General features: G+C 42.7%; 10 protein-coding genes across 10 annotated transcripts; 4 read left to right on the forward strand and 6 right to left on the reverse strand.

Moving 5' to 3' along the window:
• Window positions 1–221: 221 nt before the first annotated feature.
• Window positions 222–2,257, reverse strand: EAE97_011528 (uncharacterized protein; the record flags this gene model as incomplete). Its single annotated transcript, XM_038882043.1, has 7 exons — window positions 1,928–2,257; window positions 1,815–1,877; window positions 1,542–1,761; window positions 1,332–1,492; window positions 945–1,279; window positions 311–888; window positions 222–254 (listed from the first exon to the last, which is right to left on the reverse strand). The coding sequence occupies exons 1-7, from the start codon at window positions 2,101–2,103 to the stop codon at window positions 222–224; spliced, it is 1,566 nt and encodes a 521-aa protein (XP_038727094.1). The 5' UTR covers window positions 2,104–2,257.
• Window positions 2,258–8,553: 6,296 nt separating this feature from the next.
• EAE97_011529 (uncharacterized protein) lies at window positions 8,554–9,450 on the forward strand (the record flags this gene model as incomplete). Its single annotated transcript, XM_038882044.1, has 1 exon — window positions 8,554–9,450. One exon carries the CDS (start codon window positions 8,554–8,556, stop codon window positions 9,448–9,450), a length of 897 nt encoding a protein of 298 aa, XP_038727095.1.
• Window positions 9,451–9,658: 208 nt separating this feature from the next.
• EAE97_011530 (uncharacterized protein) lies at window positions 9,659–10,542 on the reverse strand (the record flags this gene model as incomplete). The annotated part of the gene is made up of 3 exons (XM_038882045.1): window positions 9,659–10,056; window positions 10,160–10,321; window positions 10,368–10,542. 3 exons carry the CDS (start codon window positions 10,540–10,542, stop codon window positions 9,659–9,661), a joined length of 735 nt encoding a protein of 244 aa, XP_038727096.1.
• Window positions 10,543–10,923: 381 nt separating this feature from the next.
• EAE97_011531 (uncharacterized protein) lies at window positions 10,924–12,183 on the forward strand (the record flags this gene model as incomplete). The annotated part of the gene is made up of 3 exons (XM_038882046.1): window positions 10,924–11,543; window positions 11,590–12,114; window positions 12,168–12,183. 3 exons carry the CDS (start codon window positions 10,924–10,926, stop codon window positions 12,181–12,183), a joined length of 1,161 nt encoding a protein of 386 aa, XP_038727097.1.
• Window positions 12,184–13,812: 1,629 nt separating this feature from the next.
• On the reverse strand, window positions 13,813–15,051 carry EAE97_011532 (uncharacterized protein; the record flags this gene model as incomplete). Its single annotated transcript, XM_038882047.1, has 1 exon — window positions 13,813–15,051. The coding sequence occupies one exon, from the start codon at window positions 15,049–15,051 to the stop codon at window positions 13,813–13,815; it is 1,239 nt and encodes a 412-aa protein (XP_038727098.1).
• Window positions 15,052–15,878: 827 nt separating this feature from the next.
• EAE97_011533 (uncharacterized protein) lies at window positions 15,879–17,268 on the forward strand (the record flags this gene model as incomplete). The annotated part of the gene is made up of 8 exons (XM_038882048.1): window positions 15,879–16,174; window positions 16,224–16,377; window positions 16,446–16,566; window positions 16,620–16,667; window positions 16,733–16,824; window positions 16,873–17,021; window positions 17,074–17,131; window positions 17,188–17,268. The coding sequence occupies 8 exons, from the start codon at window positions 15,879–15,881 to the stop codon at window positions 17,266–17,268; spliced, it is 999 nt and encodes a 332-aa protein (XP_038727099.1).
• A 368-nt stretch (window positions 17,269–17,636) lies between these two features.
• EAE97_011534 (uncharacterized protein) lies at window positions 17,637–18,511 on the reverse strand (the record flags this gene model as incomplete). The annotated part of the gene is made up of 4 exons (XM_038882049.1): window positions 17,637–17,670; window positions 17,741–17,882; window positions 17,955–18,205; window positions 18,267–18,511. The coding sequence occupies 4 exons, from the start codon at window positions 18,509–18,511 to the stop codon at window positions 17,637–17,639; spliced, it is 672 nt and encodes a 223-aa protein (XP_038727100.1).
• A 1,726-nt stretch (window positions 18,512–20,237) lies between these two features.
• Window positions 20,238–21,655, forward strand: EAE97_011535 (uncharacterized protein; the record flags this gene model as incomplete). The annotated part of the gene is made up of 7 exons (XM_038882050.1): window positions 20,238–20,436; window positions 20,484–20,503; window positions 20,561–20,597; window positions 20,649–20,716; window positions 20,768–21,147; window positions 21,195–21,290; window positions 21,346–21,655. The coding sequence occupies 7 exons, from the start codon at window positions 20,238–20,240 to the stop codon at window positions 21,653–21,655; spliced, it is 1,110 nt and encodes a 369-aa protein (XP_038727101.1).
• Window positions 21,656–21,989: 334 nt separating this feature from the next.
• EAE97_011536 (uncharacterized protein) lies at window positions 21,990–22,994 on the reverse strand (the record flags this gene model as incomplete). The annotated part of the gene is made up of 2 exons (XM_038882051.1): window positions 21,990–22,715; window positions 22,770–22,994. The coding sequence occupies 2 exons, from the start codon at window positions 22,992–22,994 to the stop codon at window positions 21,990–21,992; spliced, it is 951 nt and encodes a 316-aa protein (XP_038727102.1).
• A 299-nt stretch (window positions 22,995–23,293) lies between these two features.
• Window positions 23,294–24,637, reverse strand: EAE97_011537 (uncharacterized protein; the record flags this gene model as incomplete). The annotated part of the gene is made up of 1 exon (XM_038882052.1): window positions 23,294–24,637. One exon carries the CDS (start codon window positions 24,635–24,637, stop codon window positions 23,294–23,296), a length of 1,344 nt encoding a protein of 447 aa, XP_038727103.1.
• Window positions 24,638–25,414: the final 777 nt, after the last annotated feature.

A 25,414-nucleotide genomic window follows, 5' to 3' on the forward strand; every position in this document is an offset into this window, starting at 1 on the left:
AGCCACTTTTATTGCAATTATCAATTCGGAGAAATGCGCTTTGATGCCCAAATTTTTAGTGAACCATCTTGAGATGAAGTGGATGGAAATAGAAATGTATTGTTATCTTCGCGGATCATAGGATGAGAAGCAGGATGGTATAAATGACTTTCGCGATATATTTTATTTGAATTAAACAACGCGAGACCTGTTATAAATAAATCATAATCAACTCATATTCTTCAAAGTTTCTTGGCCAATGAGCTTCTAGCGATCTATATGAACCTGTTAGCAGGGAGAAAGAATCGGACGAAGTGAACTAATTGCATACCAAGCTTCGAAGTCTCTTTCCGTAAACATAAATTGGCACCGCCAGCATACTAATGCCTGCATTAATTAAACCGACAGTTATAAAAACGCTCTTTGCCCCAGCCGTCTCCAGCCACCCATTGATGAAAGAGCTGGAGACAAACACCATAATCGCCTTGACGAAATTGATTGTTACAAATGCTTGATTTGCATCTTTGGGATGGCAATCAATCACATATGTGAAGCTTGCTGAAGTCGCAAAGGGTACAGCTAAGGAATTGATCGTCATGAATGCTACGGGCCAATAGATAGGTAGTCCTCGTTCTACAGAGATACCGAAGCCGAAAAAGCCTATTGTAGAAAGAATGACTGCTGGTATCATCAGAGTTAAGCGAAACTCCGGCTCATAAACACCGTTATTGTGACGAGACATGAATGCAGCAATCTTATCCGCGGCCCAACCGGCCAACATTGTTGCGGCAATCCCCATGAAGAATTGGGGAAGATTTGTAAGACCAATTTGTGATGAAGATAAATTGTAAGGTGGAGCCGAGAAAATGCTGACGGACAGGAGAGAGAAGGATATCAGCCATGTTTGAACTAAAACAACAGGATTAGCATACACTATTGATGGGCGAATGTATGTGCAGACGTACATGATGCATAAATAAAGGTGCTGACAACAACGGCGGGGTAGACGATAAGCGGAATAGGTTTGATTGCGGTTTTCCAAAAGCCTGCATCAGAGATACGACCGTTGTACAGAGAAAGTCTTTCAACGAATGTTTTCTTTGCTTCTATCTCCTGGATTTCAATCTCCATTGTGGATTCTTTCTCCGAGATATAAGTACGCTCGGATATTTTCCGTTGGTATGACGTCTCTGGAACAAAGAAGTACATCAGAGGAATGATTACTATGTAGAAAAGTGAGGTGATTCCAAAAGATGCTGAAAATCCCATGGTGTCGATGATTACCCCTGAAATGACTTGACTGAAACTGATGAGTCCAAAAACAATTCAAAAGTAGATTCAAGATGACTTACCCTAGTAGTGCACCTGTAAGCATAGCGAGTCCCCATACTGCCAGCTTTTGCCCTCGTTGATGAACAAAAAAGATATCGGACACTGTGGAAGTAACCAGCGTTTCTACCGGAGCACTAGCTGCACCTTGAATTGCCCGCATCACCGTTAAGGAAACGAGGCTCTGACTTTGTGTTAAAGACTTTTCGGGATTATAGAAAAGTTGAGCTTACAGTGGCATAGAATCCCCAGACTGAAGTCATCAGCAGGACAACCATAGATATGATAAACAGAGGTCGTTTTCCCCACACTGTCGCTGCAGCGGAAGTGAAGAATGTGAATGTACCCGTAACCAAAGTCAAAACCCCTACCAAAGCTATTGACACAGTGTTGAAGCTGACATGATATGTAGCAGCCACTTCCCCAAACCCTGGAGTAACCATAGGACCGAGTCTAAGTATTGTTAGAGTTACTCTACTGTTTGCTGAGTAGGTGGGTATACACACGATACAGTAAGCCCAGAGGCGATTGAAAGGATCCAAATAATAACATTCTTGCGAGTGGAGGACCTTAGACCCAATTAGTGATAAACCATATTCCGGATCTCATCAGCAAATACCAGTTCAGAGGATCATTCACACTATCACTAGGTTGAGGGATGAGAATGATTGAGCCAGACTTCTTGATATTCGGATCGACTTCAACACCATCTGCCAAATCGACGCCTTCTTTGTTGAACAAAGTGGTTCCCGGAACTTTCGTCAGTTTGTAATCATCCAACACACCCCAAGCCATGTTGATGCTCTCAAAAATAAGCAAGTGATATAGACGGGTATCGACCAAGCCAGCTTGAATTTAGGTCTGCTACTAGATGATGAAGTCCAGCTTACATGAGTGTGATGAGCAAGTAGTAGTTGTTACATTGAGACGAAAAATATTGAAGAAATCGAGATGTGGTGGAGATCCAATACCCGCCAGTGCGTGCCAAGTCGCGGTCAAACCTCGTCCAAACATGTGCCGAAAGACGGGAAGGACCGTCACACATCAAAAGATAGTAATGTAATTCGGCAAATCAACTCATAGCAAATAGAAGGTTGGAATCCACAGTTGACGCTTGTCTACATGCCTGACGATCTATATCTCCGTTGAAGTGGAAGCAAAGCTCGATAGCTAAATGTGTTCCCTCGTTGCATAAAATTCATTGAACTTTGTGCAGGGTATTGTAACTCGATGCTACAGTACCTGTGGGGCATTTGGACAGAATTGCCGGTCTTTACCTAGGAGAAAAACCAGGCCGGAATTGACCACTGGCAAAGGCCTTCAATAATCCAATTGTTTTCATTCCAATCCGGAGAATTTAAATATTTAAATAACTGTACAATTGAAGATTACTCAATAATTTGTTTATTGTTCTTAACTTTTATACTTTTACTATCGATTAATTTATTATAGAATTTATTGGGGTGATTAGTTTGGGCCTCTTTTTTCTCCTATGTAGAGCCGGTGAAACTATACCCTGCTACGGTTAATTTCTGGGTGTGTGATTTTATATTGTCGAACGCCGGGGAATGTGCAACACCTATTGAAACCCTGGCTTCGTACTGTCAAAATGAAAGCTATTGGCCAGGCAAAACGATTCAAAGTACAATTGAGAGCATCTTGAACCAGGAGATCGAGGACCTTGTATGAATTTACTGCTTTGAAATCACGAGAGTTCTACCACCCTTTTCAATAAGGCAGGTAGAAGTTTTATAGGTGCATTCCACTCATTCCAGAAGGTGTTAGGAGGTGTGGCAGTCTCGGATCGATCCAATCTTCAAATAGGACTGCACTTTTCGGAACTATGGGATTAATCATGGCGGTAGCGATAATGTAGGTGGATTTTTTAAGATGGTATCGGTAGTACACTCTTATTAGTCCAATCATTGGAAAATCTCGACGTGAGGAAACCTCAGAATGCGGTAGTAGTAATTCCATGATTCATTCGATGAAAATGTTCGAGATTGATTTGACGGGGGTCTGTGCACATTCCGTGTGGGCCAAGTGAGCGTGGGGCTGAGTAAGCAGGATGAGGTTAATCCAGACGACAACCCATTGTGAAACGATGAAACATCAACTCGTGAAAAGTACCACCAGACATCCAGCATTACGGCAAGAAAAATCAAGTGATGTATTAGCTAAAATGTACTGAGGACTGTGAACATTTCAACAAGGGCTTTTTGACGATAGAAGGGATTTGTCCAAAGCTGAGTGAAATGACGAGATAGCACAACGCTTGCGCGAATAGGACCTGTGCGAACGAACGTGTGAAAGCTTTCTTGGATAGTGTGCTTCCTAAAAGATGCGCCTCCCAAATTGATAGACGTAATGTACAAGTTATGGACAACTGCATCATATTTTTGCGCTCCTCGATGCTGGAATCATGACCTTGCTCTCCGTGATATTCTCAACTTCCTCCCAAAATAGACGATGACGATTCTGCGGTACTCTTTGCGTGCATCTCTAGGGCTGTTTGAAGGAGGTAAAGCGTCAGTTGTCTAGTGCTGATAGATTTCGGCTCTCTGCTATTCACACCAGTGCTTAGTGGTAGATTAACGAATTCTGGTGTTTGCTTTTCTGATATACAACTGAGAATTTCGACTTCAACTTCTTGTCATTGCTTTTCTATGTCAGGCTCGAGGTGATGGTAGTAAAAGCAGTTGCCTGAACTTGCCAATATATAAGTGAAAAGGACGCAGATACCACGATCGGCGCTGGAAACCTTCTGAGCAAACAGACTCTGCAATGCCCAGTGACACTAGAAGACGCAACTTTCATGAGGAAACCTTTTTTCCAAAGGAAACCTTTTTTCCAAAGGAAAACCGACAATGCTCCTTCAACAAACCTGTCGCTAGTCCTGATTTTATCAATTAGCTTTATGCTGAATATTTTCCTATCTTTTGTATACCTTCAATCCTCCATCCTAATCGTCCGTCTGTAATTATTGCCCTTTTGATTTGCCGTTTCTTTGGGGATCCGATGATCCGAGTACTTGTCTTTGTAAGTGGTGTTTATACAGCCATGCGACTCATTCGCCCGAAGCGTCGCGGTTTCAACATACCAATGAATACTTGTTTAGAAAAGATGCACGAATTTCGGAGAATGCGAGGACTTGGCAGGAACAGATCCATAGTGAGGAGCCTCGATGACGAGGATATTTCAATATTCAAGCAAAGTGCAAGCTTATTCAATGACTGATTAATTTGCATCGGGACCTCTAGAGTACAAATTGATGAATTTAGGAAATGTCTTGCCAAGTACTTCTTAGCTCGCAAAGAGGCACAAAATTTACTTGAATATCAACAAGTACCTAGTTAAACTACCCATTAAATTACTAGTCAATGGGGCAATCCATTAGCCTGTGTTGCTTGGGTAAATCTTACTTTACTCAATTGCCCCTCTTGTAAATGTAGGAACTGTCGAAATTGATGACAGATTTATTTGAGCCAGTGACCTTGCAAGCGCAAGTTGAAACCACTAAAGGTACTCATGAACAGCTTATCGTACACTAGTTTCTTCCGAAAGTTCTCGAAGCTTTCCACGTGGCGCTGGATTGAATTACGTCTCTACCATTTCATTTTGTTGCATATCTGAAGGATATCGAAATTGACGTCATACTCAGTAGGGAGCCAATGGACTGACGAGCGCAAGTCTATAGTGTAGTCTGAAGTTTATGAACGTGCGTTCAAGGTGAATTACATTGCCATCAAATTCTTTTTGTTGCATATCTGAGGAACATCGAGATTGACGTCATGCTCAAAAGGACCCAATAGATTCACGAGCGCAAACATTTGAAGATGAGAAGCCGCAGACTAGCAGCGGGAGCTATAGCTAGCGTCGCACTACTTCCCGCAGCACGCTTAGAGATATTCGTTGTTGACTGGATGGTTTTAAAGGTTGAAAAATTTTGTTGCATATCTGGAAGTTTGACAATTTTCTTAGCGTCGCTTGGAATGGTTGGTTCTCGTTGAGCGCAGAGGAAAATGGAAGAGAAAAAAGTTAGCAAAGCTTTGCGCTCGTAAGTCTATTGGGTACATCCAAAAATCAGGAAAGTCTTGTTGCATGTCTGAGTGTTTGATCTTTTTCTTAGCGTCTTCTGAAATGGTTGGCTCTCGTTGAGCGCAAAAGAAAGCAGAAGAGAAGAAAGTGACCCAAGCTTTGCGCTCGAAAGCTTATTGGGCGCAGGATATATAGGTATCAAAGAAGGAAGCCAGCTAGGAAGAATGTCACACGTGATTAGGGTTCGTGAAGTCGCGGCTTCGCTATTCACCTTCAACCTCTTGAACTTGATTTTGGTTGGAAAACCTTTACATTGAAATCTTGTTCAACCTCGACAGAATATACTGATTGTGATCATCAAACGCCAACCATCAACGAATGCGGCCATTATCTTCGAACTTATGTCCTGTGCAGTATTCTACGATAGGCTGGGTTAAATGGGAAAAGGTTCGGCTTCGATACAACTTTACGTCAGAAGATAGGATTACTTGGATGGTAGGAATGCGACTTTGGCGATCTATGAGGAGAAACCGACCTCCCGGATATTGTGTAAGCGACTTTGATACAGACACAGAGATACAAGATTACTGTGGAGGTTCTCAGCTTGTGCGACAGAAGGGTCGATGGATTTGGTGGCTTTACTGCAATTTCGACGACAGGAGAAGATGTGATTGATGGACTCTGTAGATCCCATGGAACTCGAATTTTAAGAGAAGAACCAATTAGAGTCCGCGGACTCGAGCTATATCAGTGCGATGCTGATGTTCAGATTACTATAAGAGTATTGCGGTTTAGTGCGACTTGTGTGTCTTAAGTTGAGATGAAATCTGATCAGCAGGCTTTCGCGACGATGATTTACTGGACTCGATGGACGCCATAACTTTAGATACGACAGTGGCAGATATGGATTCCAAGGAGCCTAATCGACTTCTGTAACAAAAAGGCAGATGAATTGCTTCGAAGCAACTTCACTGGAAAGGCGAAGATGGGTTTTATCGAATTTCAAACGAACACGATAGTAGAGCTCAGCAGACGCGAAGATAAGTTTTATCGACCTTGGCCAGTTTAATCCCGTCTTGTTGCGACAAATATGAAGAGTGCGCCAAGCGACTGAATGAGAAATAGGGAGAAACTAGCTTAAATTGGATGCTCAAATGCGACAACAAACAAAAGAAGAAAGTAAGACGAGCATGAACAGGACTGCCCGATAATGCCCTTAATTTAGCAGGGCCTAGACACTGCGCGATGGTCCCGAGCGATGAACGGTACATTGTGGGACACTGGACATTGACCGCTTCCAAGATTTGGGAAGAAAAACGTTGCAGCCGCTTGAAGGAAACGAAATCTGACATTTGATTGCACATAGTTCAGGGCACATACCATATTATGTTCGGTTTATCTTGGAGTGCCCCTTAGAAGAGAATCGAAAACTATACCAACTTCAGTCAATTTCGGCATACCTCACATCGATGATGAACTTCTCATTCAGCTCCGGGTGATGAAAGGGATTCGATACTTAGTCAGTAATCTTAAAGAAATCGGCTAAATTTTAACAAGTCACCATATCCATTTACATTCATGCGAAGGGTGCGGAGAGGAAAGATATTAATCGAAATCAAACACCGAATCGAGAATGATTAATCGAGAGATACCCTCGGACAGTGGCCGACCAACTACGGGGACCCTACGGAATACACCATGAAGTTTAGATTGATGAATGGGATCGATGAGCCACACTAGTTGGGTGTTGAAGGAAAAGAGTGGTGGAAGTCAATAGATGCCATGGAAAGAGTCTTTAAGGCACACTACTTGATGAGGAAACACGACTCTGGACTTACCATTCGTTTGCCTGGAGAAATTCTGTGAAGGGCGAAAGAGGAAGAAGCAAAACGATATATGAAAGAAGTAGCGGGTGCAGGAAAAGATGAGGGGCAAGTGAACGGCAAAGAATGCGAGGAGAATAAAGGGGTTGGCAGTCTACTCGAAGAAGATACAAGGTTTAAGCCCGAAACCAGCAAAGCCATTAACGCCTCTGAAAAAAGTTGACGGGAACACGAGCATTTCGAGCGATCGGACTGTACTAGTAATTGAGCGGGTTGGGTTCACTCATAAACAAGCTGCCAGAATACAATCCCTAGCGGGGCCTCAAAAGTTGATACATAGAGAAGGGAAGCTTCCTAGTCATCAGAAGAATTGGAACATGTGAGTTATGAATGGTCCATACTGATTCATCTGAGTTCCAGGGCGGACTGTTTAAGCTACACGGTCCATGATTCTGGGATATCTCAAGCAACCCAATCAAAAAAAAATATAGAAGACACCGGGCGACCTGTGCGAACCAAGCACACTATGAATTGAGCAAACCTTGCTATCTATTTTCGAATGATAGAATGTTAGTATAAGGAGATGATTTGTCCGGAAGAGCGCTGCCCACAAATCCGAGACGCCAATTTTTGGCTTGGAGTAAGGGCTCAAGATGGATTGAAGACAGGAATATTCCAACTACAACATATGAAGAAAAGCTCTTTGGCGCACCAGAAAGAAAATTTCCCAAACCATATGCTCAATCCTCGAGAAAGCCGGCAGGTCTGTTTTTTCAGCATCTAAGACATGATAGAGGTGTAGAACCGATTCTCCTTTTCTGGTTTAAGAGTCGGTTTTTGAGACAGCAGGTATGCTGAGAATACTTGATACAATGGGCTTTTTCTACGCTGTATTAGATCAGGCATGAGTCCATCCAAAACTTCACACTCTCGGCTAAATTTTGATGCTCTCACAATTGCTGATCTACTTTGATATGCGTAAGTACCTAGCAAACGCTTTTTGTGATATATACCTGCTTTCCCTCATAAAGATTTGATTCTGTTGCATTGCTGAAACACAAAATATACCACATTGACACGAATTAATATAGCCTCTGCACCTCACTACAATTGAGATCGGAGAAATCTGAGGCTGGGAGAGTGTGAGCTGATTTCAGGAAGTGAATAGAAAATGTCAGACTCAGACTGTTGTCCATTGATATATAGTTGCTTCAAACCTACTCGAATCCTTTTTCCAAATTATCTTAACCCCTTTCAACAGAGAAATCATAAATCAGTTTCAAAACGTAAAAGCTTATAGGCTCACCTCCCGAGTTAGTTTCTCCCCCAAAATTATGGACACAGCTTCAAAGACTATCACTTACTTTGTAAAATAGTGGCAGAGATGGCATGCTTCTCAGAAGAAGATGTGATGATATCAACATTATCGATCTTCTCTTTACATATCCCTGACCCAGAAGGGAAAATCATACCTCAGATCCTTGACCCTATAAAGGCCGACAAGCTTGACACATTTCACTGTTTTCCATCTCTGATCAAGGAGTTGCAAATCAAAATATGGAAATTCGCTTTTCCTCCTCCACGAAGAGTCGAAGTACGACCTAATCGTTTTTGTCGCCAAAAGGAGCCTCACTGCCCTTCGTGTAAATGTAGGGCCAAACACACGGCTCCTTTGCCTATAACACTGCATGTCAACCAGCAAAGTCGAGAGGAGACACTCAGGCACTATCGACTTGTTTGGATGACGCCAGAAACACAAGGCACTTTCAACAGCAAAGTAAAACCTCTTTGCTTCGATCCATCGCGGGACTTTTTGTACACAGACATTTTCGACATGCTGTGCTGTACTCGTTCTGATTGGATGGTCCCATTACTCGCCAATCGATTCCTAGGGAGAGATTGCTTCAAAGATGTAAGAGTCTTGGAGGTTCGCTCTTGGGAATGGCACGATAGGATTGGCGAATCTCTACAAACACCATATTTTGTTGCATTAGAAGTCTTCACACAACTTGAGGAAATAAGTCTCATGCTACATCATCCATCGCAATACCTTCCAAAGTTCTGTGCAGATTGTAGAAGCAGGCATCGAGGGAGGCCGTGGACTAAATCTATGGAAAGGAAAAGCATAGATGCGATGACCGCATTTTTTCAGCGCATTCATGATGATACCGCTGTCGGTGAACAACTCGCTGAGTGGGGAGTACAGTCACATACTAAACATGAGATTGCGGAAGTCAAGATTCCTAAAGTTGTTGTTGTTCCATGGACTAGACGGTGTTAAGTGGGCTTTGCGCTAGTCGAAAGTTAGGTGCACTTCTGGCTCCTCTTCGTGGGGGGTTACATAAGTGATACGGAACTGAGGATTGAGATTGTGCTTAGCGGGTTAGATAGTGAGATGACTCTATAGCAGAATAACGTTGATTTTTAAAACATCTCTTTACATGTGCAGATGCTTTGCCGTTGAGGTTTTAATTTTTTTTTTACCAATATCAAGAGACCTTTCGTATTTTCTTGGCAATGTTTTCCCAGGCTTCCCCTTCCCTTACTCTTCCTGCTCCGCCATGCACCCCAAATACTCGTACAGCCTTTGGCATCCACCATTTTCTCGTGGCGTTAATTTTTCTCGTATCTCGAGAGAAATTCACAACGCCAAATCTTTGCTTTACAGCTTTCAATTCGGAGATTTCGAGCCTAGTTACCCTTGGTTTCCCTACAAAGTTCATCGTAGTGATATCGACCTGTGCATCTTTTGGTGGGTTCTTTGAGTATCTCATCAATAGATCGCGTGAATTGCGAGCAAAATTGGGCAATCTGAGATGGATGTAATTGACAAATGGTGATGTTATGTATGCCACGAACACCACCGGAACAGCTCCAGATAGTAGAACTTGGAATTATATTAGTTTCTGAAAGTAAAAAGAAGACTTCGGTAATTTTTGATGTCATTGCACTCAAATTCCGCAAGATTCGAAAGCTTAGCATCAACTTACCAGCAGGTGCCACCCATTCAGGTTCATCCTCCGCATAGTAATGTGCGGGCGCTACAACTAGAGTAAAAAATACAAATATGAAAATAGTTGTAACTTTCAAGCAGCCGAGGAACACTGTTCTTCCAGTCCCAGAATGATAGATAAGCAGACGTTCGGGATAGGCTATTTAGAATTAGTTTGAATGATACAAAGGGGCAGATGTACTGACCGGGCCTTTTGCTTGCATATTGCGGTGTTGGTACAGGTTGTGGTGTTGCTGCTCGTGGTATTTTATTCTTCGCAATTTGACTAGCGTGTCTGAAACTACCTGCTCTAAAACATGATAAGGGTCTTTGGCTAGCCAGCCCCCTGGGCGCCGCTAATCGTGCGAGCAATATTATCATTGCTTTTGATCACGGGTATGGCGAGGGGAAAGAGTGTCTTTTAGTAGGTTTGGGAACTAATTATTAATCAATCATTATTCTGCTTGTGGCCGGATGGCTGATCCAATTTCGAATCGAATCTCAATATCTGACAGCTGTGTAATATTTCAAATATTGTTTAGATGGATACAGCATAGAAATAAATTTGATACAATAGTCAAGCGCGTTTGACGCGACGGGCCGCGACATTTAGCCGCGGTTACATATCTCGGTATCATTGTAACAGATTACCGTTAGACTTTAGGAACGAATAGTGTCTGCTCACACAACATTTAGGGAAGTATGATATTGCGGAGATATTGCAGATAAATACAAGAGGCGCTCGCCTTCTCACTCGGTATAATGATTTCGCAATACATCGCAACAGTCGCTATCTTGATTTGCAGCATCTTGAGTATTAACGTCACGGCATACACTCCCTTATCCGATGAGACATTTCGTAGTCTCCCATCTGCAGGCGCAGATTTTGATATACATAATGGAGCCATTCTTTCACCGATTTTGATCCCTAGAGTCCCAGGAACCCCAGGAATTCAAACTGTTCAAAGACACTTCGTTGATTTCTTTACAACGCATCTTCCAGAATGGACAATTGAATTCCAAAACTCGACTTCGAAGACTCCCGTCACCGGCGACAAACAAGTGCCATTTGTTAATATCATTATAACTCGCGATCCTCCTTGGGCGAAATCTGGAGATGTAGGAAGATTGGCCTTGGTGGCACACTACGATAGCAAACTCACCCCTACGGGATTTATTGGCGCAACTGACAGCGCAGCTCCTTGTGCGATGATTATGCATGCAGCTAGAAGTGTGGATCAGGCATTAAAGAATAAATGGGAAGCGATGAAAACGGCAGGTGATATTGGTTTGGAAGAAGAAAAGGGTGTTCAAATACTGTTCCTCGACGGCGAAGAAGCATTCCTGAGCTGGACTAATGATGATTCTCTTTATGGCGCAAGGTGAGATATTTTCCAATCCGTACAATTCTTATTCTAACCCATTCAGAGCATTGGCGGAAACATGGGAAGCGACGGCGCATGCAGCTATGTCGAATTACAAAAATCCATTAGACTCGATTAGCTTGTTTCTTCTTCTTGATCTTCTTGGGCACGAAAATCCAAGCATTCCTTCATATTTCGAAACTACACATTGGGCATACAAAAGTCTTGCTACCATTGAAAATCGTTTACGATGGCTTGGGATAGCTCAAACAAAAGTCGAACACCATTTCCTTCCTGATGTCGGTCGGACTACCTTTTCTGGTTTCGGTGGTGTACAAGATGATCATATACCTTTCATGGCCCGTGGTGTGGAAATTTTACACATGATACCCAACCCATTTCCGAGCGTTTGGCATCATATTGAGGATGACGGGGAGCATTTAGACATGCGTACAGTAGAGGATTGGGCTAAAATAGTAACAGCATTTGTTGCTGAATGGATGGATCTGGAAGGACATTTTCCATCGAAAGCACAAGCGGAAGCAAAGAAGGCAAAGAGAGACACCACTTCTGATAGAAAGACGGAACTGTGAGTTGTTCATGGTCATTTTGTAGCTTCCAAAACTCGTATTAATTTTGTAGTAGTAATGAGACTTAGGGATGCCAACTGGATACATCGTTTCAGTCTAAATGATGACTGCTTACTTCGAGCGGATTTGCTTGCTACTCCTGTCTCCTTGTGCAGCGGAAAAGTGATTTTAATTAAGACTTACAAAAGCTTCATGACATCGAAATTATGTTTTTGCTCAACACACAGAATGATACTCATGAGCTTGACACTGTTAGATCCATCCTATTTTACTGACCATAACCAAAATGGAACAGGTAGGTAGGACTTCTCTGGTTGTTGTTGCCTTCATCGCCCCGTGTAATTACTGAATTTACTCATCTACTTAACGATATTTTCGAGCCTTTTGTATCATGCCCATCCTGAGTAACTCTCGCTGAAATCAAACTATCATGGAACTATAACTGGATGCAAATTCTTTATTTCCGCAGTCAGTGCCGTATTTCTCTCAGAGGTATCAATCAGTCTTTGACTAAAATGAGTCAATCAATCCCAAAATCAGCACATACAAGCCTCGAATCAGATCAATTTTTGAATTTCTAGACTTTGTCAAGTAGGCGAGTCGCTTCGTTACTGGTTACCAGAAATCTGCCCACAAAGAACCATCAAAATTTAGAATTCTAACGCTGCTCGATGAAGCTACAGAGTAGTATCACGAGTGGCATGAGAAACTAACTTGAGCTTAGGGCCGGCAAAAATAACCCTGGACCAGACAACATTTACGATATGGTATATGAGGCTGCTTGATGTTAATGTCTTAATGTGACATTAAAAATAGGCGATTAATGCAAGCGACTAAGGATTTCGCACCTCTCTTTAGTAACTTCTTGCGCACCCTCGACTTTGATAACCGATCTACACCATCGCCCACCTCAAAGTATCAGGGTACACTTCACTCTCGAGGTAGTCCCATCGGGTTAGTATGCTTTACCTCATAGTTTTCATCATGGTCCAAACTTGTAGGCTACTCTTGAGTATTGAGGCATAAAGGAGGAAGTCACAAGGGGAAAAATCGCAGTACTGACAAGAATCGATGATGTCAAAACTATTATCCAGATGAATATAAGGGAAGAGATATTGGCAGAAGTACCGAGAGATAGTTCAGATGGAATTGAGCTAAATTACGCAAGTTTCTTTTCAGATCTTGAGGGGTGAATTCGAGGGTGGAATTACGTTTCGGATTAGCGCCCGCCGAGGCTGTAGCTCAGGTGCTTGGAATCATGTGTTTTTCTGACGCATAGAATGGGATGATGGCAATGCTGCTGTGTACGTTCGGAGTCGGGCACGGTTTTGCCATTCAGTCAAAATAGTTCAATGTTAGGCGTTGGACGGTGGATGTGATCTACGCTGATTTAGCCTGGACCTCTCGGGTCTTGAAGTTCACCGATTTCGATCTTTTGCAGCAGAACAGAATTTGTATCTCATCCATTAATTATAGTTTTCAATACGCGGCTCACTCACAAGCATACCCAACGTATAATTATAGGTCCAGGATGAAGAATATATATATAAGCTAAGTATGGCCTCAAAGAAATGACTGTTCCTACCTGGGATCAGTACCGAAAAGCTGTATTCAGCAGCAAGAAAATAATCCATGACATGAATGCCTGTCAAAATATGTACAACAAATTGTCAACACCCAAAAACACGAACTACCACTTATCCCGACGCACCGGAAGTACAGGTCAGGCCCGTTGATTTATCAACATTGGCGCACAGAAAAGTGGCAGAGCCAGATGCTGGAGCAACCGACCAAGAGGAGAAATAGATGTTACATGTTCCGCCCGCTGGACAGTTCAGGTTCGCTACATCTGGAGAATATTTTGAGCTTGTCGTTCCTTTGAAATTTGTGAAATATACGTCTGTAACTGAGGCAGTGCTGGGACTGCTGGCACAATAAGTTGCATCTTCGTTGTAGCAACTTTGGATCTGAGCCGCCCAATCGCTATTTTCCACTGTAACATCATTGAAGGTTACGTTACTGACGATGGCTGATCCGTGCGAGCTTCCTCCGGGGTACAATTTGATGCCAACGGCTTTGGTAGAATTGACCATCGTTGCGCCAGTGACGTATATGTTTGTTACTGAATCGGTTGTGCCTGCTTTGTTTCCAAGAGAACCAACAGAGAGTCCATGTGATCCAGTACAAGTAATAGTATCCACAGTTGTATAGTTTGCTCCGGGCTTGAAAGCTACGCAATCATCTTGATTTGTAACTTTGATGTTGTTTAATGTAACAAATGTCGAGTCACCAACGTCGAATCCGTCCGTATTCTTTGGGGCCGTTGTCGATTTTGAAGCTGCTGTCATTGTTAAGTCAGAATATGCGACGTTTTTCGAACCTCCAGTAACACTGAAGAAAACGTTGGGTGGATTCTTGACCTTGAGATTCTTGATGGCGATATTGGAAGATGCCCCGGTTATATAGTGCAACGTTGGGCGAGCGTATGAAGAGTTAATAGCGAAGTAATCGTATGCTGCTTGCCCATTTCCATCTATCACACCCGTTCCAGTGACAGATTGGATAGTTGCTTTGTTGATGCCATCCATATAGAATATAGCTCGTTTCCCATCCCAAAAGTCTAAATCGTCCGAGACTTTGAGTGTACCTTCGATATTCAGGGTGCATCCAGCACATCCCGTGAAGTCGACCACACTATTTATTGCATACTGTACGCCGGCCGGGATCTGAATGACTCCTCCGCTTCCGCATGATGAGATGGCGGCAGCAATGGCTGGAACGTCATCGGTTCCGGAATTTCCAGCAGAAGCAGGAGTGCAAGTCGCACGTTTGGCAAGACTGACACCGTTCGCTTCATTTCTCACTGCAGTTGGTGATGCATAGGCTGACGAGAAGACCGATGTTGCTAAAGCCAAAAATTCAAATTTGTGATGCATGATTGCAGATGTAGTGGTTGAGATCGAGCAACAAGTTCGAAGAGCACAAATTTATATTCGCGGCTGGCTGTCTTGGATGGCTCGACGGGCTTTTCTTGTTCACTTAAATGAATCAATCTATGTGGATCATTTGCTTAATGAGTACAAAACGACCTTCTCGAAGAAGGAGGAAGGAACTTAAAAGGTATTGTCCATTCCTGGAGTATTTCCACGTATAGGCATCGTATTCCCATTACAATGTGGGAAAGGATCAGCCCCACAAGTTTGTTTCGAGGCGTTTAAATCTATCTGTTTCATACCCTATCATTACGTTCCTGCGATACGGAGGTTTAAAAATGCTTTTGACCTCCGCACGATCCGCGAAAACGTTGCGTGAATTATATGGTCATGGATTGAGCCTGAATACAGGATCATCATGTGGCATGTGCGTGGTCACTATCGCCCCCTTAATATACCGAGAGCGACATGTTCTTACCTTCAGATTTAAATGAAGTACCGAAGTGTGGATTTTCGAAATGTTCCGTTACCACGCATGCGGAAAAATGGGGATTGATTCCCCGCAAAATAAGCTCGTATGTGTTGTTTCCGTACCATTCCCTGCGAATACCAGCAGATGTATCCATTTACAGTATTTTGCCTTAGGGAATCAGAGAAGTAGATTCGAAATCTCAATTGGAGCGGGTGAGGAATTGAACGAGCTTCATTCCTTCGCTAGATTTAGGAAAATTAGATTATGTATAAATACTGTTACTCTACAATTTAGAACACGCTCCTCAATTGACATCAACCAACTTCACCGTTTGCTGTTGAGGTCTACCTTTGAAACTATGGCAGCTTCTAAATACATTCCTAGTTTTTTACTTGCCATTCTCTTATTTGTTGGTTCCATAGATGCATCGGCAGTACTGCACAAAAGAGCCAGCCGAACTAGCCCACCGTCTGGATGCCTAACAGTGAGAGGGAGCGGTACTCTTTCCGGCGAATATAGCACAGTTGGTGCTGCATTGACTGCGCTTGGGTCGTCGACTGCAGTGGCATGCATTTTCATATACAGTGGAACATACAACGAGCAGTTGACGATCAGCTACGGAGGAAACCTCACTGTCTATGGATATACCACAAAGTAGAAGCCCTTTGACAATTTTGGGGGACAAGCAACTAACTTGTGCCAGCACTGGAACATACAAAAGTAACACAGTAACAATTACGCATGGCATTAACTCCACAACTATTGGTCTCGATGCTAGCTCTACAGCAAATATCAGAAGCGCCAATTTCAAGGCCTATAATGTCAACTTTGCGAATACCTATGGAGCAGGAGTTCAGGTTCGCTATTTTCTCAACCTAAACTTTGTAGCAGTGAGAAATTGACTGACTAATATGACTCTTTCTAGGCCGTTGCTGTAACTGCCAATGGAGACCAGCAAGGATATTATGGATGCTCATTTACGGGCTACCAAGATACTTTATATGCAAAAGCTGGCAAGCAATATTACTCGAATTGTTATATTGAAGGTAGGTCTTTGAATGACCGGAAGAATACAAATGGAAATCGCTGACCACAAAAGGGGCTGTGGATTATATATTTGGAAATGCTGCTGCTTGGTTTGGTGAATGTATGTTATCTCGGACAATGCGACAACCTAATAGATGCCAGCCAAATGTTCTAACCCATTTCCAGGTACAATTGCTTCGAACGGAGGTGGTGCAATCACCGCAAACTCCAGGACACTTGCCACTGATTCTGGTTGGTATATTATTGACAGCAGTACCGTAAGATATCCCACCCCACTTCTCGAACAAATCTCTAAACTTTTGTAGATCACCCAAGCAGACGGGTTCAGTCTGACAGGAAAGGTCTATCTCGGCCGACCATGGCGAGCGCTTGCTCGTGTGATCTTCCAGAACTCTGTATTGACAGACGTTGTTAATGCCGCGGGGTGGACTACACTTGCCGCTAATGCTGCACCGTACGTTTCACTCCCTATTTTTGTTTGATGAAAAAGTGTTGACATTAGTTAGAATATTCATGGAATATGCCAATACCGGAGCTGGCTCAAGCACATCGGCGAGGGTTTATGTGAGTAAAATAGACATGTGAACGAATTAGAGAAAACATACTTACTATTGATCTAGGAAACGACTGCTACTGGAACAGTCAGCAAGACCACATTGTGGGGAAGTAATTGGGCTTCTTGGATCGATTCTTCATATTAAGTTGAAGTCTTGAGAAATTAGGTAGGAATATTTGTAATCAAATAGATTTATCTCCACGGCTTGATCTGAATAACTTATCAAATATTGCAGTTCGTGATTATAAGACACTTATTACCTGGTTCCTTTGCAATCACTTCTCCAATTGACACACAACAACAACCATATCCATAGAAATGCTGACCCCTTTTCTCGTCTCCAACACAGCTTTATTAAACGCCAGTCTATATGCTGCTCTTTCTCCTAGTGCTCTCTCCGACACGATATATCCTAAATCTTCAAGTCCCATTAAAAAATTATCTGTTGACATTTGTCTCAAAATATCGTTACACGGAAGGCGGAAACTGTCGACGAGTTTTAACCCTTGTTGATTACATACATATCTCTGCCAGGTTGGAGACCCATCTGATAATGAGAGGGGTTTGGTTAGTCATTTCTCTGTCTAACGTGGGGGTTGATAGGATCAGCAACTCACCCAAAATCTAGATCACTCTTGCAAATGTCTTGAAACCTGTCTATAACTAGTTCCATATCCACTTTGGGTGTGAATTCATTAGGGGAATGGGCACTGAAAGATGCAGAGTCCATCTCATCCCATTGAAGATATCCTCCTGGCTCTGAAGTTTCATCCATGGATTGGCTTCTAATCTTCTCATCCATCTTCTCGAAGTATGATATGATTTAATTACTCTGCATAGCAATGAGATTGTCTAGCAGAACTCCAGGATGGCCCCCTTTTACGACAATTATGAAAGCCCTAATATGAACAACATCAAAATTTCCCTTCAAGTACTCTGGTAACGTTTCGAAAGCATCAAGAATCTCAAGCTTCATGTTCGAGAGGAGATATTCTTTTGCTGGAAAAAGCTCCTTGGATATGTCGAAACCATGAAGCTGCAAATTGGGAGAGACTATCTGTGATAATTCCAGCAGCCAATCTCTGCATTGATAAAGTTCAGTTTAGTGTTGGTATCCAATTGACTTGTTGACGAAATACTTACGCACTGCCAATTCCTACATCAGCAATGGAGAACTTATCCTCTTTTTGGGGAGCCTTCGGCACGAGAATTGATGGATGAGGTAGCCATCCTAAGCGTATGTTCCACAGCAGATGTTGAATATGAAGTTTATCCAAATCAGTAAAAAGCCTGCAACTACCTCCGATTAGATCTGGGGAGCAGCTACCGTGCCGAATCTCGAAATCCTCGACTGAACATATAATCCTCCGAACTATGTTCTCACCCATCGTGATATTGGAAGTTATGCTGATGATTAGAGTAGTATACTTTAATGGGGGCTTTCTAATGAAATTTTGTCTGTTCTGGTTGAGCCAAAGAGGTTGGAGGCTTCCACACTGCAAAAATATACTTTTAATTGCGCTATCTTATCAACTAATACTTCCTTTGCTTTTGGTGGGGGATCTCGAGTAACGCGTCTTGGAAAATGAGCTTACAGCTATGGAGCCCCGCGGTTATGCTAGTTTTGAGACTGAGCTCCAATCGGTGACTGTCCACTCATGTACTAGCTAGTTCTGTTTGTTTAATTATGTGATGCTTGACTTTGTCAACGAGTGGAAGCTTCCATTCTACCAGGGGATGATCGGAAATAACACGCTATTGAGTATAGATACTGGCTTTTCTGGTAGACCTTCTTAAGGAAGATACGGTTACACGAGAAAGAATCCGGACGTGCATGGAATTTGGTCAAGGGCCCCAGAGGGTGAACACATTGAAGACGAAAGATCCTTGACGAATGTTGTGAATGCTTGATATTGACTGGTTCCACAGCATTACAAGGGGGGTCTTCAACAGTTGGAATTTACGGGCTCATTTCGATGTAATGAAGTGACTGAAATTGATCTAACAATAAGGGCCCGGCAAGCACAGAAGGTAAGATGAAAGGAACATAATTTAATGCAGAATCGCGGTCTTGGTCCCGTGGTACATTCTTATCCTCTGTTGCATATTGTTAGAGTGTGTTATCTGTGAATCATTATCTGTCCCCTGGAATACATCCTTGCAACATAGGAATAGAACAGATATAAATCAAATTGATAGAATAGAGCTACATCCCCATTTATAAGGTGTGGACACTTTGGCAGATACAGAAGGAGAGATACTTCCCCTCTTCCTTGAATCCATATTACCCAGCTATACTCCATGAAGCTTGTACCAGCTTTAAGTGACCTGATCACTATCGGACTTCATTGATCCTGGAGATTTCCCACTTGCAGGGACTTGGGGGCGCGGATTAGTCTTCAGGCAAGAATCACATCCATGCTTGTATTGTCCATTACTTTTAGGGCTGTGCCGCATGGCATCTACCACTTTGATGTTGCCAACTATCTTGAATCTCAACCTTACTTAACCGGAAATATACTCATATGCGTGTACTTAGCCGACGATATTTGCACATTTTCCTTCACTCTCAATAGAAAGTCATGAACGCTTGAGATGAGAATCTTACGTCCTTCCCGTGTTTTCGGAAAACCCGTTGACGACAATTCCTGGTTTCCTGAATTTCCATACACGTTTCCCACCTTCAGATCAAAGCAGGCTAAACACCGAATATGATGCTAGCAATTTTTTTTTAAATTGGACCCAGAGGATCGGTATCAAACCCTCGCATGGTAATCCTTGCAGTTTCTTGATTGGCTACCTTGATATCGCATCTCATCGTACCAGTCATTGTTTTGTAAATCCTGTTGTTTTGGAACTGCGACTTGCTCAAAAGCGATGTGCGGATTTGTACCCAGCTGCTTACCTTTGTAATATTTGTTGAAATAATCTCGCATAGAGAGTCCTTTGGTAACTTTCACTCCTAATGAGGGGCAGTGCCCTAATCATTGGTATTCTCTCTTGGTCAAAGTGATGACTTTGATCCGCGGACGGAAAACAATGATCCTGGTGTAACCCACACTTCGCGGTAGATTCTTCCACAGTGAAATACATTATACTACACCAAACACCAACATGAATCTCTTTGGGCGGCAAGCGATTGAAGGTGCTCTTCCTTCACCATCTGGAGTGACTCCAAATTTTGTCAACCCACCCAGCATTGCTAAATATAATGTTCTTTGTCAGGCAGTCTGTGTACCGGTTGTCACTGTATTCGTACTCATACGATTGCATACGAGAGTCTTTATACATCGAAAAACAACGGGGGATGACTGTAAGCTTTACAATCTTGAATGTCGAGAAACTTACTGATGTGAGAAGATGCTTGCATAGTGGCTTGGGTAATTTTTCTCAGCGAAACATTTGATGAAGCTTTGAACGGCTGACTGGACATGCAGGTTGGCACCCTTGTATATTCTGGAATGGCCTTATCTTGCAAGTTCTCAAGAAGAAGATACATACATAAACAACTCTAATACACGATAGTGAACCAGTATGGCGCTGGGGTCCATCAATGGGATGTTCCAGCTACAGATATCAAAATGTTTGGAAAGGTGAGTTGAAGGAATATACGAGGTAAAGCTGTATTGACATCGCATGCAAAGTTAGTTTATGTAACTCAGATGTTATGCGGGCCGCAGGTCTTTGCGGCCAAGGTCGCAATTCTACTTCTCTTGTCTCGCATCTTTGGTGTCAGCAATAAGATTTTGTGGGCGATACGAGCGCTCATCGGCTTGATGGCACTATACTATGTTCCTGCTACAGCAGCAAAGATATTCATATGCTGGCCGGTCGCCCATTTCTGGGATCCTCTAGCTAGAAAAGGCACTTGTCTTAACGAGAATTCGATATTCCTTGCGGATTGTGCCATGAGTATTGTCAGTGATTTTACGATTTTGTTCCTACCAATACCAGTAATTTGGGGATTGAAAACTCGCACAATGCGGAAGATTGGGGTCTCGATCGTGTTTGGAGCCGGCCTTTTGTATGTATCTTCCGCAAATAGAAATGTAGTCTAATAACTTTCAACAGAGCCTGTACCGCAAGTGTTCTGCGTCTTTATGAAACGCTACATCTTGGCGGTACTATGGACAAGACTTATAGCCTAGTACCTATACTCCTCTGGAGGCAAGTGAAACTCCTTTTAAATCATTTCAGAGTATTGACTTACATACATACATAGTATTGCTGAGGTGAACATTGGCATCATCTGCGGCTGTTTACCATTTCTCCCATCCTTCATTAAGATGACCTTCTTCAAATCTCCAAGCCCGAACGATTCCACGGAAAACAGTAGTTATTACCGTCTGGAACGAATATCAAAACCAAAGCGCAACGTTTATGATTCTATATTGCGAACACAAACGAGAGTGGACGATTCGGATGAGAGGTTAAATGTGGATCAATCTACACTTGCACAAGTCAATCAAGCCAATAAGATAGGGAAAGGGGCTGGGATAATGGAGGCGATAGAAATCGATCAAATTGGTTGATAAGTTGACAGTAGTTTTTGAATTAAATATGTAGTAGTGTTCCTGACCAGTATGCTTGTTGCTGGTCTTTGGCTCTTCTCCCTATGATTTTATTTTTAGCCAGCGGTATTGAAAGGTTTGAGTTCTTCGTCTTGGCTTTTCTGGCTGGTTTCTGCGTTGGTAGCTGGAAAGCTTACATAGCTTTCGTCAAGGTTATGTTGCATCCCCGCATGACCGACAAATATACATTTATATGATTGTAGAGATCATAAGTTCGGGGGCGGTTCGTTGACCTTCATACGATGAAATGGCCAATTTCCATCTTGAGATCCAATCCTTCCGCGTTTCGCAAGGTCTATGAATCTTCCATCCTCTCATCCATCAATTTCATCATTTCATCCTCTTCGTCGATCTTCTTGCTATGGCCATTACTCTTCCCATTGCTTGGTTCCAGCCCCCGTTTCCCCAGTTCTTCCATAATATCATCTTTAGCAATCATCATCTTCTCTCCAAATATTTCTTTCCCCTTCCGTGCCACGCCCTCCAAACTCCTCATCCCAACTACTAAGAACCCTAACTCCTCCCTCTCAACATCAAACACCTCCCACCATTCATCTTCTGGCATTTTGATCCCCTCTTCCTTTGCTGCTAGGTATATTGCCGCTACTGCTAATGCGCATGGCTGATGTGTCAAATATAGCATCTGCGGGCTGAGCAACGCTGTGTTTAGATATTGTATTGTCTTCTTCGCGACCGCTTTGCCACTGCCATTTTTATGTGCCGGTGAAAATATATCGAGAGTTTGGAGATACGTAATTGCGAGAGGATGGGGTAAAGCGACGTGTGTGTTGAAACCCAGAGCATTCAAGACTTGGCCTTCAATGTTGAGGAGTCTTGTACGGTAGGTTATGTAGGCAGATTCGGAAAGATAGTACGACGAGGAAATATTTTCGGGCACGCAAGAATTTGTGAGACTTGCGGATTGAGAGAGGAGATAAGCATATACATTCGTTATGCTACGAAAGGATCGAGGAGACGCGGATACTTTAGCAGTCAGGTAGAGGGTAGCTGCTGAGACATCCTGAGAGCATGTTATTCCAACAAATCAATGGCAGACTTCCGATTTATCACGTACGCTATATTCATATTGCATCAAGTCATCCACGAGCCAATATCTGTAGAGAAGAACGTTTGCTTGAGCTGTGATATCTTGGGGAAGGCCAAGCAGAATGCCTGCGGCTTGTGTAAGTCGTGCGGCATAAAACCGGATGCTGTCTTGAAGTTCAGATGGAAGTCTGTTATTTGAGGTATTTTGGTATAATTGTTGAGCTGTTGCAAGAGGATTATAAAGGTGTGACATGGTTGCTATTTGTAAAGAAATGAGGGAATGTAGGTTGCGACGTTGTTGAGGTTTAGATATCAATATAATTGTAGCCTTTTGCGCAAGGCTGCCATTTTTTCAACAACAACCATACATAACTTCAACACAGTGCAATAGCGAGTTTGGAACGAACGCTTTTACGACTTCTGATTGTTATTAATATCTATGAAATACAGCTGGTATTAGAGGAATCTCGTTTATCTTATATACCAAATACCAACACAACTCCCCTCACTGCCTAGATGCCAAGAGGGCGATCCTCACTATCTTACGAGACTTCAGAAAACCCCCTCTGGTCCGAGATAAGTACCTGTGATCTCAAATCCTCGAGCATTGTCCTTCGACGCCAGCTCGCTGCCTGCTTTCAAAAACTGAAGAATAATATCAACTGCCCAGTAAACAGTATTCTCAACTGTGTCATCGACAGTGGTTCTAACAAACACGCCGTCGACATTCTCCCTTCCGGTCTCTCTCAACAGCCAATCGAATGAATCTTCATAGCCCTTCCAAACAACTTCTTCAAAGTATCCTTCTGACTTCCACATCTGTCCAGGAAATCTCCCACCAGCTGGAAAATCGATGTATGGGAACCTGCTCAGTCTCCTCTCTTTAGCGACCTCCTTGCTAGTAGGCAAGAATAGTTTGATATCAAATTCTTGCATCAAAGCTGCCTTTGCCACAACTTTCTCTTCCTTTGCTCTCATGACTTTACACTTCTTCAACGCAGCTTCTTTCTTGAAATCTTGTTGTACAATTTCTGATCGCTCTATACAACGGTCTTCGACTTCTGAGGATGTATCCAGCCATGAGCTTCTGTCGTCAGAATGCAAAGCTTTGCTGAATAATAGAAATCCCTCAACAAACACCCATCTATAGTTATAGTCCGCAACAACATTGTTTCTCATACGATTACCTGTTCCAACGGCTAAGCACTCTCTAACTCTTCTGCGCATGCTTTCGATGACACCGGAATATTGCTCAATCAGTTCCTTCTTGTCTGCGTCATCTTTGTATTGAATACACAACTCTGGCTCAGCATTATTGGCCTGTGCAACTTGAACCATTCGAAGTAGATTGCCAAAATCGACCGCTTCCATACAATCAGTATTTGGTCCTGTGATCTGCACATTTTCTTCCCCATGCGTGCCAGTTCGGGCGTAGAAATAGACTGGATTCTTATTTTTTGGAGCAAGACTTTCTCTTATAAAATTTTCGTCGTTAGGAGCGCTGTCGAATTGGACCAATGGACAGCCAGCTTTCGGAATGAAGAAAGCGTCCTGATGGATTATGGTTGTAAAGGGATGCGTAGCTTTTGCATCGTCTAGATTATTTTCCTTGGGTATATGTAGAGATTCATTGCCTGTCGAGTGTTTTGTGGTTATAGAAGAAGAGAAGATCTCTGAAAGTAGTAATGCTAACGTTGTCTTGCCTGATGAGCTACACCCCGAGATAGCTATAGTGATCGTTTTTGCGGTAGTTTGACTGACATCACATTTCTTCGTTGTTAGGTATGGCTCTGGTGAGTCAAGTCTCACCAGTGATTCAACAGAGCACAACATTTCTTTTTGCTGGCTAGGATGATAGAAAGAAGGGTTGGGGGTTGTGAATTCTTGAGACTCCATGGCTTGGAATCTTCAAATAAGACCAAATTTGTAACAACCTGAGATCAAGCTTATTACTCGAAGATAAGTTTGGGACTATTCTGACTAGATGTAGGAAAGTCGCAACCACTGTATCGTAAGGTAAACAATCAGCGTCAATAGTCTCTTTTGTCTTTTGAAGAGGTTTAGTTTAAAGTCCGGTACATATCTGGCTAGTCGAAGAAATTGTTTCTTTGATATACAACAAGGAATCATCATAGCCACAACGTTTATTCTATAGAGTGAATCATGAAGTCGGGATTGATTCCTCAGTCTTCACGTGAATGACTGTCGATCAAGGGTTAAGTGGCATTAACCTACCAAGGTTTATATTGCTATTTGAAACATACTGATTAGATCTACGTAAAGACTCAATGTAATAATCTAATACCTGTGTTTTAGTCTTTGTGCGTGTTCACTTGTATCATCATCGAGCTCCATTCAGATTTCACCCATCAGCCCCTAGCAGCCTCAGTACTTGACAGCCAGCCAAATGTAACAATATCAATACGAACCAAATCCTCATATGCTTGCCATCTACAATGCTCCAGATGACTCGTTTTTAGATCGGCTTTCAATCTCCGTATCCTCCCATAGATTAAGCAAAGATAACATAAGAAAGCTAATTAGGAGATCACTCACCATGAGATTTCAGGAGGACCACCTATAAAATCGAGACACAAGTTTCTACAATCTTGAAGGAAGAATGGCATATACATAAGACCCCATCTCTTCTGTTACAAAACTACAAATAGCCAT

Source organism: Botrytis byssoidea, assembly GCF_014898295.1.
Source record: "Botrytis byssoidea strain MUCL 94 chromosome Unknown BBYS_038, whole genome shotgun sequence".
NCBI classification, from domain to species: Eukaryota; Fungi; Ascomycota; class Leotiomycetes; order Helotiales; family Sclerotiniaceae; genus Botrytis; species Botrytis byssoidea.